The 14,579-nt window shown below is 33.4% G+C and overlaps 3 protein-coding genes across 3 annotated transcripts; 1 reads left to right on the forward strand and 2 right to left on the reverse strand.

Annotated features, from left to right (window-relative positions):
• Positions 1 to 377: 377 nt before the first annotated feature.
• LOC142526084 (cytochrome P450 704C1-like) lies at positions 378 to 6,420 on the reverse strand. The gene is made up of 4 exons (XM_075630354.1): positions 6,059 to 6,420; positions 1,146 to 1,302; positions 778 to 1,068; positions 378 to 560 (listed from the first exon to the last, which is right to left on the reverse strand). The coding sequence occupies exons 1-4, from the start codon at positions 6,418 to 6,420 to the stop codon at positions 378 to 380; spliced, it is 993 nt and encodes a 330-aa protein (XP_075486469.1).
• A 756-nt stretch (positions 6,421 to 7,176) lies between these two features.
• Positions 7,177 to 9,372, reverse strand: LOC142526752 (cytochrome P450 704C1-like). Its single transcript, XM_075631324.1, has 5 exons — positions 8,806 to 9,372; positions 8,442 to 8,726; positions 7,978 to 8,319; positions 7,658 to 7,858; positions 7,177 to 7,557 (listed from the first exon to the last, which is right to left on the reverse strand). The coding sequence occupies exons 1-5, from the start codon at positions 9,352 to 9,354 to the stop codon at positions 7,372 to 7,374; spliced, it is 1,563 nt and encodes a 520-aa protein (XP_075487439.1). The 5' UTR covers positions 9,355 to 9,372; the 3' UTR covers positions 7,177 to 7,371.
• A 2,102-nt stretch (positions 9,373 to 11,474) lies between these two features.
• On the forward strand, positions 11,475 to 12,939 carry LOC142527288 (fasciclin-like arabinogalactan protein 10). Its single transcript, XM_075632054.1, has one exon. It carries the CDS (start codon positions 11,579 to 11,581, stop codon positions 12,845 to 12,847), a length of 1,269 nt encoding a protein of 422 aa, XP_075488169.1. The 5' UTR covers positions 11,475 to 11,578; the 3' UTR covers positions 12,848 to 12,939.
• The last annotated feature ends 1,640 nt before the right edge of the window (positions 12,940 to 14,579 follow it).

Raw genomic sequence — 14,579 nt, forward strand, 5'->3', positions numbered from 1 at the left:
CTTACATGTTCTATGTAGACTATGTTGTTTATTTTAGAAACCTGTGAGGAAGCAGGATTTTGATACTGATAATATACTAAAAAACCTATTATGCACGTATATTTCTCCTCGGGTAGTACAGCAAAGCAATGTCTCGCCTCCCCTATGTTCATTTTTTTTTACTCCAATGTTGACTTAAACGGGACACAATGTAGAAAAGAAATTCATGTCAAACCAAACACTAGTAACCACATACCCACAACGAACGTGAACACAAAGTTTGACTACCATTAGGGTAATGAATCCAAGTGCGGATTTAGATCATTTCGTGTTGTTCACTTTTTACACGAGATTGATCACAAGATCATCTTGTGGACATCACACTATATGAGATAAAATTAAAAAGTTGTTAGATTAAAATGTGAATGCTTGCAAAGCATGTAAATAAACCAAGAAAGAGATGTTGCTGTCGTGTCTTTCCCAGATCTTATGAAGTTCAATATTATATCTCGCACGCATTTAGGATTTGTATTGATCAGCAGCAAGAACCTCGACAAAATGTCTTCTTTTTTCAACTGCATCTGTCACACAATTATAAATGTCCAAGTTTTATCTTCAAATACACAAAGCTTGCGTTTGGACGGATGGAGTTAACTTGAACGAAGGATTTGAGATGACACAAATACATGAGTTCAAATCTTTCGGTCCAAATGCATCCTAAATTACCACCCGTCATTAAATTCATGGGTCCCTCACTAAGTTTGAGTAACTACAAAAACTGCAGATTTATTCACATACATATGTCTCATCCGGGGATTTGCTCATTTGCTCGATCTTGCTAGAGATCAACTTATGAACACATTCATCAATCACTTTAAGACTTGTTTTCAATTTCGCTTCCCAACAAATATCGAGAATTCTCTTAATCTTCCACATAATATCCACGCATCTACAGATAGTCATTGCACTCGCATCATCAAAGGCATTACTAAATTTAGTGCCTTCTTCATTTGAACCACACATACTGTCTACATCAACTCCAAACGCAACTCTAGAGAACGAATCTAAAGTGGATTTCATGAAAAGGTCCTGCATTTATCACGATAATCAGTGGATTTTCATTTTAAAATTCATCTGTTCTGTTGAAAATCTTGGAGAAAACTCACTTGGATATCCATTTCTTGATTGGAATTTGCAGCATCAGATACTATCTTAGCGAGCTTTATTACATTTTTTCTAAAGATGACGATACTGAAATCTCTTAGAACCCTTGTGGAGAACTCAGGGCTATATAATTTTCTCTGCTCTCGCCATTTTTTGATCCTTCAGAGATCAAAAAAATAAAAACCATGAAGTTCCTGCATTTTTTTTAACTAGAAAAATGTACGTGTGTTGCACGTAAAAATCTAAAATGTTGAAAATATATGTACGAAATTTTGATAATATTTAAATGAATTAAAACATGGTTAATAACATTTATCAACTGAAACAAACTAAGCCATAAAAAATAAAAAATCATGACCATAGACGGTATATGAATCAGATAAATTATCTTATCCACTTGACACACTTTTCAATATGCTTCTTGGTTGATTTTGACAACTCAACAACTCTTTGTCGTAGTTTGTTATAATATGCATATAACTATTTTGGTATGTTCAGCAAGTATCTGATCGTCTTTAACATCTATTATGTTATTTACAATCTTTATCGGGGATCTGACATGCTCGTAGTTTGCTTCTTTATCACGCCATTTTTTCTGTTTTCTACATTGTTTTTATCTCATAATCTTATTTTCCCGACTATTTTTTTATTGTTAAATGATTTTTCCGCTTTTGACAATCATCAACTATAACTCTTAAGAAAAAATGCTTTTTCTCGTGATAAGTTTTCACTTGTGACTAAAAATATGTATAACCTATATATTCTTCAACAACATAACCAATGAATGATGTTGCACCTTCTTCAAATATTGTGATATCATTTTTATATATTTAGTATCAATATTATCAACATATAGCTATAAGGTTAATAAATTTTTAACAACTATTTCTCAATCACTGTGAGAAAAATACTTGAAATCTCTTCAAATGACTATATCTTAGAGTTGTGTCCTCATTTAATTTGACGCAATTGAAGAAAGTCATCTTGATCGTCATTTTTTGGAAGCTTTGAAATAATGATTGCGTGCATCATGTCATGAGGATGATATAGTTTCAATCTCATTTGTTGCGTTTAGAACATAATATTATATTATTCATTGAAACTAAACAAATTTTATTCTATCGAGTTTATATTTTGTTTTATAATATTTTATATCTTGTGGAACGATATATAAAATTAATTATTGTATTTTAAAAATCTTGAGAAGAGATACGAATGATGTAATTAAGATATGCATATGAGATATCATTCAAATATATGTCAAAGTATTTGTCTCATTCAATATCTCATGATTCTCATCTAATAATATAATCATTTAGATTTCATGAGCATTTTATGATAGTCAAAATTAATTTGATGAAATATTGTAGAATTTTATTTGAATTTCAATATTTGGCTAAGTGAATTTATTTGACGAGGGATTTTATATGCTACCATCATATATGTTATGAATTAGCTGGTTAGACACTTTGACTAAAAAAAAGAGACAAAAACAATCTTGTTGTCACCTCGAAATATATCGAGATAATATTGGAGGAAGTCACACAATTTTTCTTAAACCATAGAAAAATATTAGGCATGTGTTAACTTGTGATATAATAAAAATTTAGAATCATGCATAATCATTGAATTAGAACAAAATCGCATGCCAAAAATCTACTGGATATTATATATTTTAATAATTTATCCATATTTGTCGTTCACCAGAGGACTCTTAGACCTACCAAATTTTGTAGTTCGCCTATTATTTTCATAATAAATAATATTACAAAAATAATATAAGCAAATACATAAAAACTCAAACTAAAATGCCTTCTATCAATCTAAGTAAAACAAATTGATTAGAGAATATAATAATGTCGTAAAAATTTTAAATATTGATTTATAGACAGAAGTTTGGAAATACATTTGCCCCAATAAATAAAAAATATTTCTCTTGATATTCTGAGACATAAGGTAAAAACGAAGAAATATTTCAATTTTTTTAATATTTTCTAAGTCACTTCAAACCAGGTAATCTAAGCAAACAGAAAACATGCATTATGTGTTTAAAAATTAACAAAATATCTAAACAATAAAAAATTGAAAAATAACCATTTTTGTTGGATATTTGATTTTGTTTTCTCTTTTCTTTGTGCAAACAAACAAATCACATAAACAATCCAAACACAATTACATGATCAATACAAATGACATATAACAATCAAACATGTTAACGCTAGGGTAAAAAAACTCCTCTAACTGCAATTGCCCCAATAAATAAAAATATTATCTCTTGATATTCTGATACATAAGGTAAAAACGAAAAAATATTTCAATTTTTTTAATATTTTCTAAGTCACTTCAAACCAAGTAATCTAAGCAAACAGAAAACATGCATTATGTGTTTAAAAATTAACAAAATATCTCAACAATAAAAAATTGAAAAATAACCATTTTTGTTGGATATTTGATTTTGTTCTCTCTTTTCTTTGTGCAAACAAACAAATCACATAAACAATCCAAACACAATTACATGATCAATACAAATGACATATAACAATCAAACATGTTAACGCTAGGGTAAAAAAACTCCTCTCATTGCAAGAATACAAAATGGTCAAATGGAGCATATTATTTAGTAATATTTATTTAGCATCATTTATAAAAAAATTGACTAAATATTTATTAATAATTTATTTTTATTCAATCCGACTCATCTCTCTTTGTCTTCCTATTATTATTTGACGGCAATGTATAAATTTAAGTAATTAAAATTAAATTTAAAAGTAAATTAAAATAATGATTAGTTTGATTGAGTTAAATACACTATTAATGATCTTATTAAACTAAGATAAAAAATGATTTAAATAACACCATTAACATGACAAATTGTAAAACAAAAAAAATAATATAATAGTAAGCTCACAAATGAAAGTCATATATTTAATAGATTAATAGATAATATATTATTTAGTAATATGTATTTAGCATCATATATTAAAAATTGATTAAATAACTTAAATGTTTGCAATGAAATCACTTACATACAAATATTTTCTATCATTCACGTATTTTTGTTGATACATAAGTAATCTAATATATCTACATTCTAAATGGGAAAAAAATGTGTTATATGACCTTAATATTTATTAATAATTTAATTTTATTTAATCACACTCATCTCTATTCGTCTTCTCATTATTACCTTAATGTTCGTAATACTAACAATTTATAACATTATGATAGTGATTTTCTGTGAATTTGATCTCGAATGTGAATTGTAGATATATTTAGATTCACAATTCACATTCATATATTTATATTGATATAGATTATTATTAAAAGAATATATGAAAAAGAAAACATGTATTAATTTATGTAAATTTTAAATTTAAAAATAAAAATGTATTAATGATTATTATTAAAAGAATATATGAAAAAGAAAACATGTATTAATGATTATTATTAAATGAAGGTAATGATAATAGAGATATAGATATAGAATATTATTAAAAGAATATATGAAAAATGTAAATTTTAAATTTAAAAATAAAAATATATTAATGATTATTATCAAAAGAATATATGAAAAAGAAAACATGTATTAATGATTATTATTAAATGAAGGTAAGGTTATTTATGTAAATTCACAATTCACATTCATATATTTATATAGATATAGAATAATATATTATTTAGTAATATGTATTTAGCATCATTATTGAAAATTGATTAAATAACTTAAATGTTTGTAATTAAATCACTTACATACAAATATTTTCTATCAATCACGTATTTTTGTTGATACATAAGTAATCTAAATATATTTACATTCTAAATGAGAAAAAAAATGTGTTATATGACCTTAATATTTATTAATAATTTAATTTTATTTAATCACACTCATCTCTATTCGTCTTCTCATTATTACCTTAATGTTCGTAATACTAACAATTTATAAGATTATGATAGTGATTTTCTGTGAATTTGATCTCGAATGTGAATTGTAGATATATTTAGATTCACAATTCACATTCATATATTTATATAGATATAGATTATTATTTAAAGAATATATGAAAAAGAAAACATGTATTAATTTATGTAAATTTTAAATTTAAAAATAAAAATGTATTAATGATTATTATTAAAAGAATATATGAAAAAGAAAACATGTATTAAGGATTATTATTAAATGAAGGTAAGGATATTTATGTAAATTCATAATTCACATTCACATGTTTATATAGATATAGATATAGATTAAAAAGGAGAATGTACGCAGTAACTGCACCTGATTTTGTTCTTACTAAAATGGAGAGAAAATAAACGAAAGGCATTGAAAGTATATCTCGGCAACTCATAAAATGAACGAATCTGGATTTGACCCTTGTGTGCAAATCAAGGGTCTACTTGGCCAATGCCAACAGTCCCAACCAAACATAGTTTACTCTCTACATTATTGATCCAAATATAAAACACCTGACTTTGCGGGGATCTAAACTCGAGCAACACAAATTGTAAACAGGGTTACATCTACTTCAAAATCAACTATGGCTAAGTTCTTATTTTTAAATATTATTTTTCCTGATATATCATTGATGTTTATCCTGTGAATCGGTTGAGCTGGGTCGGGGCAATTCACCGGATGATGATAAAGTGTTGTGTTTAAGAAAGTGAGCAAGGAAATACAACTTGTGATGAAGTTACTGTAACCTGCAGGCAATAAAATGAACTTGTGAATGAGCGTCGGAGGAGTGTCCGGCGTAGCCACTCCGATGCTTAAGTCAGCACGTGAAGAAAAGTAAAATGGCTGTATATGTGGTGATATATGTGAGTGCTTGAGAGTTCAAAATTCCAAAATCCGTAAATGAGAAGTATACCTGATATTTATACGAGGAAATCTCATGATTACCTAGTTTTCAATGCACACCTGCTAAGTATGGTAAGGCGGCTGCCCATACCCTGCTTCTGATGACTTTTCTGACACACCAAACTCATGTAGTTCTGACAGTAATGATTATCAAGCATAAGGTAGCCCATACTGATACACTCGAATGTGGTGCGCTTCTCGAGGTAGCCCGGGTAGAAAGTTCCCGTAATGATTATCAAGCATAAGGTAGCCCATACTGATACACTCGAATGTGGTGCGCTTCTCGAGGTAGCCCGGGTAAAAAGTTCCCGGGAGCTTGCATGAGAGTCTGGGCTCCTGATCGGGAGAAAATATCCCGGGCATCCCTCTGCCCGGCTGTTGAAGAAAGCACTCTGCATATTGACTCTGGTTGGGCTATCCATTTAATTTCTCGAGTATCCATTACCCGAACTCTCGTGGGAGTATGATCATAACTTTAGTTTAATTCTGGGCAAAGATGATCTCCATCCACCTGATGTAGCTGATATGCTACTACATCCTAATCAGCAAACAATGCCTGTGCCAAGTTCAGCAATCCGCAAATATTGCGTGTTCCAATTATGAAATGAAAATTTTAATTAATTACATGATTTTTTATTTTTATTTTTTGTGAGCCGGCCCATCTAACTCGCAACTCACCTTTGTGCCCGGCCTGTCATGAGTTGGTCCATTTAACGGCCCTAATAATCAACACTGCAGGGACGTCAATTCTCATACATTCTTACGAATTTTCGGAGCCTATTGTTTTTGGTAAACAGTTGTATGGGCTTGGTCGATGTGGTCCTTATTCTGGAGAGACAGTACGAGACTATTTTGCCAAGTTGCTTAAAGAAATTTGTCTCGTATCTATGTGTTCTCTACCAATCCACATATGTTAGTTTCAGGTAATACCTTCTTGTTCTAAAATCCTTTGAGCTTTTCTTGGAAGTACGGCGTGCGTTGGTTCAATGCTTTCGAGGTTTCGCATTCCATTATGTGACTAGCTTCGAGATTTACACAAAACCAAAAAGTTTAGATGTGAAAAACTGCAATCTTGAACACTTAACTAACACGGGAAAAAAACAATATAGTTTTAGGAAACTGCATGGAGACATTAGGATTTACGAGTGTGTTTTTTTTTTTAAATACATTAATCATGATTGGCTAAGAATTATTCTCTTAAATACAGGCAAAGTTCACTTTCACGTCACTAATATAGGGCCAACATTGAGCCTTCTTCAAATTTCATAGACTGAAAACTTAAATACATGAGAATCTTGAGTTCTGAATTTCTGACCGGATTATTTCGACAAATTTTTAAATATACATCAACCAGACGGCTTAGTTTATGTTTCCTATTTTGTCCTTGGAACAACCAAAACATCAAGGCTTCCCCTCATATGAAGCGTAATCATGGTCCTGTAAGTTACATTTTTGGCATCATCCCTTAATTTGAAACGGAAGAATCGAACCAGACTAGCCGATACTATCTTCATTTGGCGATAAGCAAAGTCCTTGCCTAGACATATCCGTGGCCCCGCCTGAAATATGCAAACAACAAAAGATACTTGTCGTTTTTGTGCATGCTCTACATAATTTTAATAGCTTAATTAAGTGGTATATATTGAATAAAAAATTTACGTGAAATGCAATGAATTTGAAAGGCGATTGGGGTTGAAAGATGCCATTTTGCAGCCATCTCTCTGGCAGAAATTCCTCGGCGTCATCTCCCCAAATATGGGGCATTCGTCCCATTGCATAAGCCATGTAATACACACCATCTCCCTTTTTAAGCCTATGCCCATCCGGAAGAGTATCATCTGTTTCAGCACACCTTCCATCCTAAATATTCAACACACACACACACACACACACACACACATATATGGTTTTAATTTGTTAGTAAAATTAAAATTGCATAAAAATTAACTTGTTGAAAAGGTTGCTGATCAAAAGCTTACCACTGGTACCGCGGGGTACAGCCTCAAGGTCTCAGTCAATGTTGCATGAAGGTAATGCATTTCTTCCAGTGCTTCATCACTTAAACTTTGTGTAAAATCGTAGATGCTAGTGTCGTCGTTTGGTGCAACGACGACTCTGTTCAATTCTTGTAAGATTTTTTCTTGGACAGGCGGATTCTTGCAGAGCATGTAAATGAACCAAGAGAGCGTGTTTGCTGTGCTGTCTTTACCAGCAATCATGAAATTCAGAATGATGTCCCTCAAGTATTCATCTGTCATCGTGTCTGGGTCCTTCTTGCTTTCAACCAGAAACCTTGACAGTATGTCTTCCTTATCAGTATCCTAGAGTCACAAAATTCGATTTTGTTTTGAAATTTTCTATTGAATCATTCATGAGTTCGATTCGATTCTCATGAGAATATATATATAAATATTTAACCAAAAGTTTAATTAACGCTACTCACACAAGGTTGTTGGGTCTCCATTTGTTCCTTCTTGATTTTGATAACCCTGTCCACAAAATCATGAATAAATTTGATATTTTTCTTGAGGGTTGCTTCTCCGCCGATATTGAAGTATCTCTTGATCTTCCACAGTGGATCTGGATAACGCCAATATATTAACTCATTTGAATCATCAAAGGCTTTGATAAATTCATTCCCCTCTTTGTTTGATCCTTGGAGGCAATTTAAGTCGACTCCAAAGCCAACTTTGAATATGGAGTCAAGTGAACACCTCATCAACAGAGCCTTCAAACGTAAATAATTAAATCATTAGCTTGCCTTGACGTATTATATTCGTTCTAAGCTTCATTAGTTAACAAGTCACCTGCATATCAAAAACTCGATTGTTCTCCGAAAACTCATAAACGATTCCGACCAATTTCGCCGCATTTTTCCTGAACACCGCGCAGCTGAAATCTCTCAACACTCTGGCCGAGAACTCAAAGCTCGCCAGTTTCCTCTGCTGCCTCCACTTGTCTCCATCCACCGCAAAAATCCCTTGCCCGAACAAATCAGTCACAACTTCTTGATTGGACTCGCCCTTGGAATACTTACCGAAATTCGTTTTCAGAATATGCTCGATGTTTCTTGGTTCAGTCGTGTATATTTCACTGTGCTCTGGGGAGAGCAGCCTCCAGGTTTTGTGTTTCTTGGACGTTTTGATTTGGTAGTCGTAGAGTGTGCTGAAGTAGAAAAGTTGATGGAATACGGTTCCCATGACCGGTGGGTAGTCCGGGTTGTTCAAGGATTTTCCGGTGTAGGTTTTGATTACGAGGGACGAAATAAGGATCGATAGAAGTAGGAGTGTGGTTGCAGTGATGTAGAAGATGACTTCAAGGATATGATCCATGTTCGATGTTGGCCAAGGAAACATTGGATCAATATATATATACAAAGGAATAACAAATTCAAAACTTATAAATTCTTCTGTTGACGAACATTGTTTTGTCATATTTGTTATTGATCTATCGGTAAAGCTATCAAGCTACGGTTCAAGAGATTACGTCATGTTCACTTATAGGTCATTTTAAAACAATAATGCTTATACATATAATAATCTCTCATAATTAATTTAAAGTACAGTTTGAGAAATCTCATGTATAACTTTATATATGATCATAAACTCTTCCCATAATTGAGGGAACATGAGAATTATAATGATGATTTGTTTCATTTCAAAAATCTTTCTGTAGCATCGTGAAGAAATCCAAGGCACGTTTACAACGTTTTCTTTTAAGAAATATTTTCTCCATCGTTTTAGTCACATGGATATAAGAAAAAATTTTCTCAGGATACAATGGAGATATTCTGTGTTTGTGGTGACTAAATCAAATCAAAATCTAAATACTTTTCTTGAACTAATGGACGCGACTCTTTATGAAACAATGCATTTTTTCATGAAAATGAGTCATGAAATAAGGTGTTGTTTCCAAATAGTTACCTTACCCATTGCGAAAAATTGTGTGGTTTCTGAATAGTTTTTGGGGCAACCCGTGACCTGACCGATCCCTGTAATTTTCACAGCGGAAAAATTTATTCGTTATCAACAAACTAAATAAATTATGAAAAATTGTTCTAACAGTAACAACATGTGAATAATCAATAAATATCACGAAAATCATTAATAAAAATGTATAGAAAATATTGCCAAATATTTGAATAACCTTAACATGATTGGGTAAGTTACCAATTATTGGCTGCTTTTTAAATTATTCGAATGAATCTTCCCAAGTTTATTCGTAACATATGGTTTCTCTCCGTAAACTCCAAGACATTATATTTCTCTATGTTAGTGTAAGATAAAAATATTATTTTTATATTTGAAAATTTCGTCTAGGCTCATCATGAGTCCATGACTTTGAATGATTTTGTTGGGAAACAAGATCGGAGCTTTAGAAATTTATTTACGTCTTGTTTGATCCAAATTGTTATTGGGCTCGTACCAACAACGACAACCGCCCGATTAAAGTTATTACTGCAAAAAATAGGGAAAAGTTAAAGAAAAGAGAGGCGGGGAGTTATCACTTATCAGCCTAATACAACAGTGGGTTACAGCACAGCGCCAGCAGAATCCAGAGCATATTTTGTTCTCTCTAACTTTTAAACAAATTAGAACTGATCTGAATCCATTAAATTCCATTTTGGTAAATACAACCAAAAAATATGCGCTTGAATAAATACGCTAAATTCGTCACATCAAAGGAGATGCCTGTTTATTTGGAAAAACAAGAAATGGTGAAAGAAATTATGTTTGTACTATGGTTCCTAAAAATGAACGTTTGTCATTCTCAAAAATAAAATAAAATAAAAATGGGGCTTTTAATGCTTAAGGTACGTTATTATCATACACTTAATTGGGATTTCATACATGATTTTTTTAAAAAAACATTTAAATTGTTTGAAAACGAGTCGAAAATTCATTTCTTACATGAAAATTACGATATTCATCGCATACAATGATTCGTCCGACCTACGAGTTGGTTTGACACAAAATCTAGAAGTAAATATTATTGGTTAAGTTAAGATTGCCTTTATCGAATGAATTATAATGACCACCACCGACGAAATCCAACAATCTCACAACAAATAAGGCAGAGTAGGGTACCCCTTCCCAATAAATGTCTCCCAAAGCAAAAGGCAGGGACAGCCCTGTCATTTCAGACAAAAAATTTAATTTATCAGGACCAAACTTTTGAATAAATAAAATAATTCCAGGCTGGTACTTGGAACCATTACCACCACTCACATGACTCTAATCCACACAAATTACAATATCCAAAAACATGGTTGGTCCAGTTTTTAAATCTTGATTTGTACTTCCCACACATTTGTTTGAATTTTGGGCATTTATTTAACGACAATACATATCTGTTTTTTTTTTTTTTTAAAAAAAACCCTGATTATCTATGTTTTTAAGAAAAGGATTGCTAGTATGTTTTTAACGTTGTTTATGTTACAAATTTAGCTGACAAGGCCAATTGGTGTGGGAAACCCATGATTTGGGAAAATGGACTGATATATAAACCTTCTCCTTCCACCGACTCCACTCAATACAATAAATCACTGCACTCCACCGCCGCTGCCTCACGATTCCGAATATGGCCGCATTCCGCCATCTTGTCCTCGCCCTCTCCCTCATCTCTATCACGATTCTCTCCGCTGCCACCAACATTACCGAAATCCTTGCCGCTTACCCCGAATACAGCGAGTTCAACGATCTGTTAAGCCAAACAAAACTCGCAGACGAAATCAACAGCCGCGAACCGGTCACCGTCTGTGTCCTGCCTAACGGCGGACTCTCTTCATATACTGGGAAATACCCAATCAGTGTCATTAAGAGCATACTGTCCCTGCACGTCTTACTCGACTACTTTGACGGGCCAAAACTCCACAAAATCTCAGAAGGTTCGATACTCTCTACCACGCTGTACCAGACCACCGGGAACGCCGATGGGAAGCTCGGATTTGTCAACATTACTGTTTTGAGAGGTGGAAAAGTCGGATTTGGATCCGGCATTCCTGGGTCGCCGCTGGATTCTACTTTCACTAAGTCCGTCAAACAAGTACCGTACAATGTGTCGGTGATAGAGGTCAGCCAGGCGATTGCTCCGGCAGAGATTCTGACGGCGGCGCCACCCGCGGCCGACGTTAACATTACGGCTTTACTCGTGAAAGCCGGTTGCAAAAACTTTGCCTCGTTGATTGTTTCTACTGGGGTTTTGAAAGTCTACGAGTCCGCCTTGGACAACGGTCTGACTATTTTCGCTCCGAACGATGAGGCGTTCAAGGCGGAGGATGCGCCAGATCTGAGCGCACTCACCAATGCTGAGTTGGTCTCGATCTTGCAGTATCACGCCCTTGCGACCTACTCTCCCATCGGAACTTTGAAAGAAACCAAGGATAAGATAACTACTCTCGCAACTAATGGCGCCGGGAAATACGCCCTTGGAGTCACAACAAAGGGTGACTCGGTAAGTCTAGACACCGGCGTCGACATATCGAGAATCGCTTCCACTGTGCTGGACTCGACTCCGCTCTGCATTTTCACCGTCGACAGTCTTCTTCTTCCCATCGAACTCTTCGGTAAGCCTCCGTCTCCGGCGCCGGCTCCTGCGCCCGAGACTTCTCCATCGCAGTCTCCTGCGGCTGACGCTCCAGCTCCTGAATCCTCTGCGGCTCCCGCCCCAGTACTTTCCCCTCCAGCCCCTCCGACTAATTCACCCAGCGACGCTCCATCAGATGGTCCTACAGACGACTCTCAGAATAGCACCTCCGACAATTCCGCCGGCGTTTTGGAATATCCGGTGTCGATGAAAACGGTGCTGACAGTTGCAGTTTCGGTATTTGCTTATGTTTTGTTGTCCTAAATCGTCATTCCAGGTTTGCTTAAATTCAATTAATTTTTCTCTTGTGATTTCCCTTATTTTGTGTGCCACGCTGTTTTTAGAGGACCGCTGCTATTATTTTGTACTTTTATCTATGAGAGGAAGTAGAGACTCAGAATTGGAATTATATATTTTTTAATATTTCTTCCATTTATTTCTCTTAGCCCACGAATCATTTTACAAGTGATTATTTACTTTTAAAATTTGAGTGGTAAAATGTAATGGTATCTCGTTCCTTCGGGTTGGGCTAGATCCGTGAATTTGAAACAATTTATTTTTTTGCATTATACTAAAAAAAAAAGTCATTTCAAATTCATTTTATATCAAATTTAAACTAATTGTTCACTCTGAAAATTCCATTCCTTCGTCCAGCAGGAGTTTCATGTTCCCACCATAGGAGGGATTGACTTGGTTAAATAAAAAATGTACCAAACATGTGATTAGGTAAGTTAAAAAAAAAAAAAAAACACGCAAATGGAATGTCAATGCAGAATCCAATCTAAGTTCATTTCGACTTTATTGACCAAATCAAATAATTAGCTCGAACCATAGTTATTTATAATCCTATTTAACTCAAATTGATAGGACTATTTATTCAAGTCTGGAATCCTATGACCTGTATTCCATTTGCTTAAATTGATTCATAATTCGACATTTAAACCACTTCGGGTTTTATCCTGAATCCAATATTCAGATATCCAAAACAGAGAATTAAATTTGCTTCTTTTCAATTCATAAACTTAATGACTTTGAATCACAGTTGAGCCACGTTTATTTCATTTAGCTCCCTCCTGCTATTTACTCAACTCATGACTTGCTAATCAGTACTTAATCTCATTACTCTAATTTCGAAGCTTGAGAAACACGGGTGCATGGTGTTCCCAAGTACTATTCTTTTCTCAGCATTATATTAAGAAGTTTCGATATTAGATTTGCTTACATTAATCACTATGCTAATATATAAGCGAAGTAAATCATCTAATGATATTTTCGTTACGTCAAAATAACCGAATTACTCAAAATTAAATTAAATTTTTTTATATCATTTGATATTAATTTATATTTGAATTTAATTATTCATATATTCGTATTTCATAAATTCATTTTCTAATCCTTTCCTCGATCATATTATTGATAATTAAAACTTGATTTACAATAATATGGTAAGAGGGCATTACATACTTTTTTGGGTTTACAACCTAATATTGATGATCATATTAAGAGACGACGTAGTGGAAAGGAGACCTAAAAAAGGGCTAGTGTCAATAAAAAAAAAGTATAGATTGAATTAAGGTGTATGATACATGCATTTATACTGAAAAAGTAAGTGAAAGTCTTCTAGAGTGAGTCGTCGCGAACATCGGTTTCTCAAGAGGTAAAAAATGTTACAAATATCTCGCACCGAATATTAATGCTAAAGAAAAATAGCTTATAAACTCATGAGAGTATACAACTCATTATATAAGTCTTTTGGCATGGTGCATGTGAAACCTCCCACCTCCATTCGCTTGTAACTGTCGGGTAATGATGATTAATGAGTGATAATGAAGGTTTGTGACCAATAATGGTGATTAATGAGTGATAATAGAGGTTTATGGATGATTATGAACGTTTATGAGCCTCATATAATAGAGGTTTATGGATGATTATGAACGTTTATGATGGTCAATGATGAGATTGTAAATCTCGAATATGTCAAGGTCTCAAATTCTAA

Source organism: Primulina tabacum, chromosome 15 (assembly GCF_025594145.1).
Source record: "Primulina tabacum isolate GXHZ01 chromosome 15, ASM2559414v2, whole genome shotgun sequence".
NCBI lineage: Eukaryota > Viridiplantae > Streptophyta > Magnoliopsida > Lamiales > Gesneriaceae > Primulina > Primulina tabacum.

Excerpts from the sequence above, each read along its gene's own strand:
- LOC142526752 (XM_075631324.1), bottom strand. The coding sequence starts at position 9,354 with ATGTTTCCTTGGCCAACATCGAACATGGATCATATCCTTGAAGTCATC. Across the intron at positions 8,727-8,805 it reads ATCGAGTTTTTGATATGCAG|GCTCTGTTGATGAGGTGTTC; the intron begins GTGACTTGTTAA and ends TTACGTTTGAAG. Across the intron at positions 8,320-8,441 it reads TGGAGACCCAACAACCTTGT|GATACTGATAAGGAAGACAT; the intron begins GTGAGTAGCGTT and ends TTGTGACTCTAG.
- LOC142526084 (XM_075630354.1), bottom strand. The coding sequence starts at position 6,420 with ATGGATAGCCCAACCAGAGTCAATATGCAGAGTGCTTTCTTCAACAGC. Across the intron at positions 1,069-1,145 it reads ATCAAGAAATGGATATCCAA|GACCTTTTCATGAAATCCAC; the intron begins GTGAGTTTTCTC and ends TGATAAATGCAG. Across the intron at positions 561-777 it reads AATCCCCGGATGAGACATAT|ATGCAGTTGAAAAAAGAAGA; the intron begins GTATGTGAATAA and ends ATTGTGTGACAG.
- LOC142527288 (XM_075632054.1), top strand. The coding sequence starts at position 11,579 with ATGGCCGCATTCCGCCATCTTGTCCTCGCCCTCTCCCTCATCTCTATC.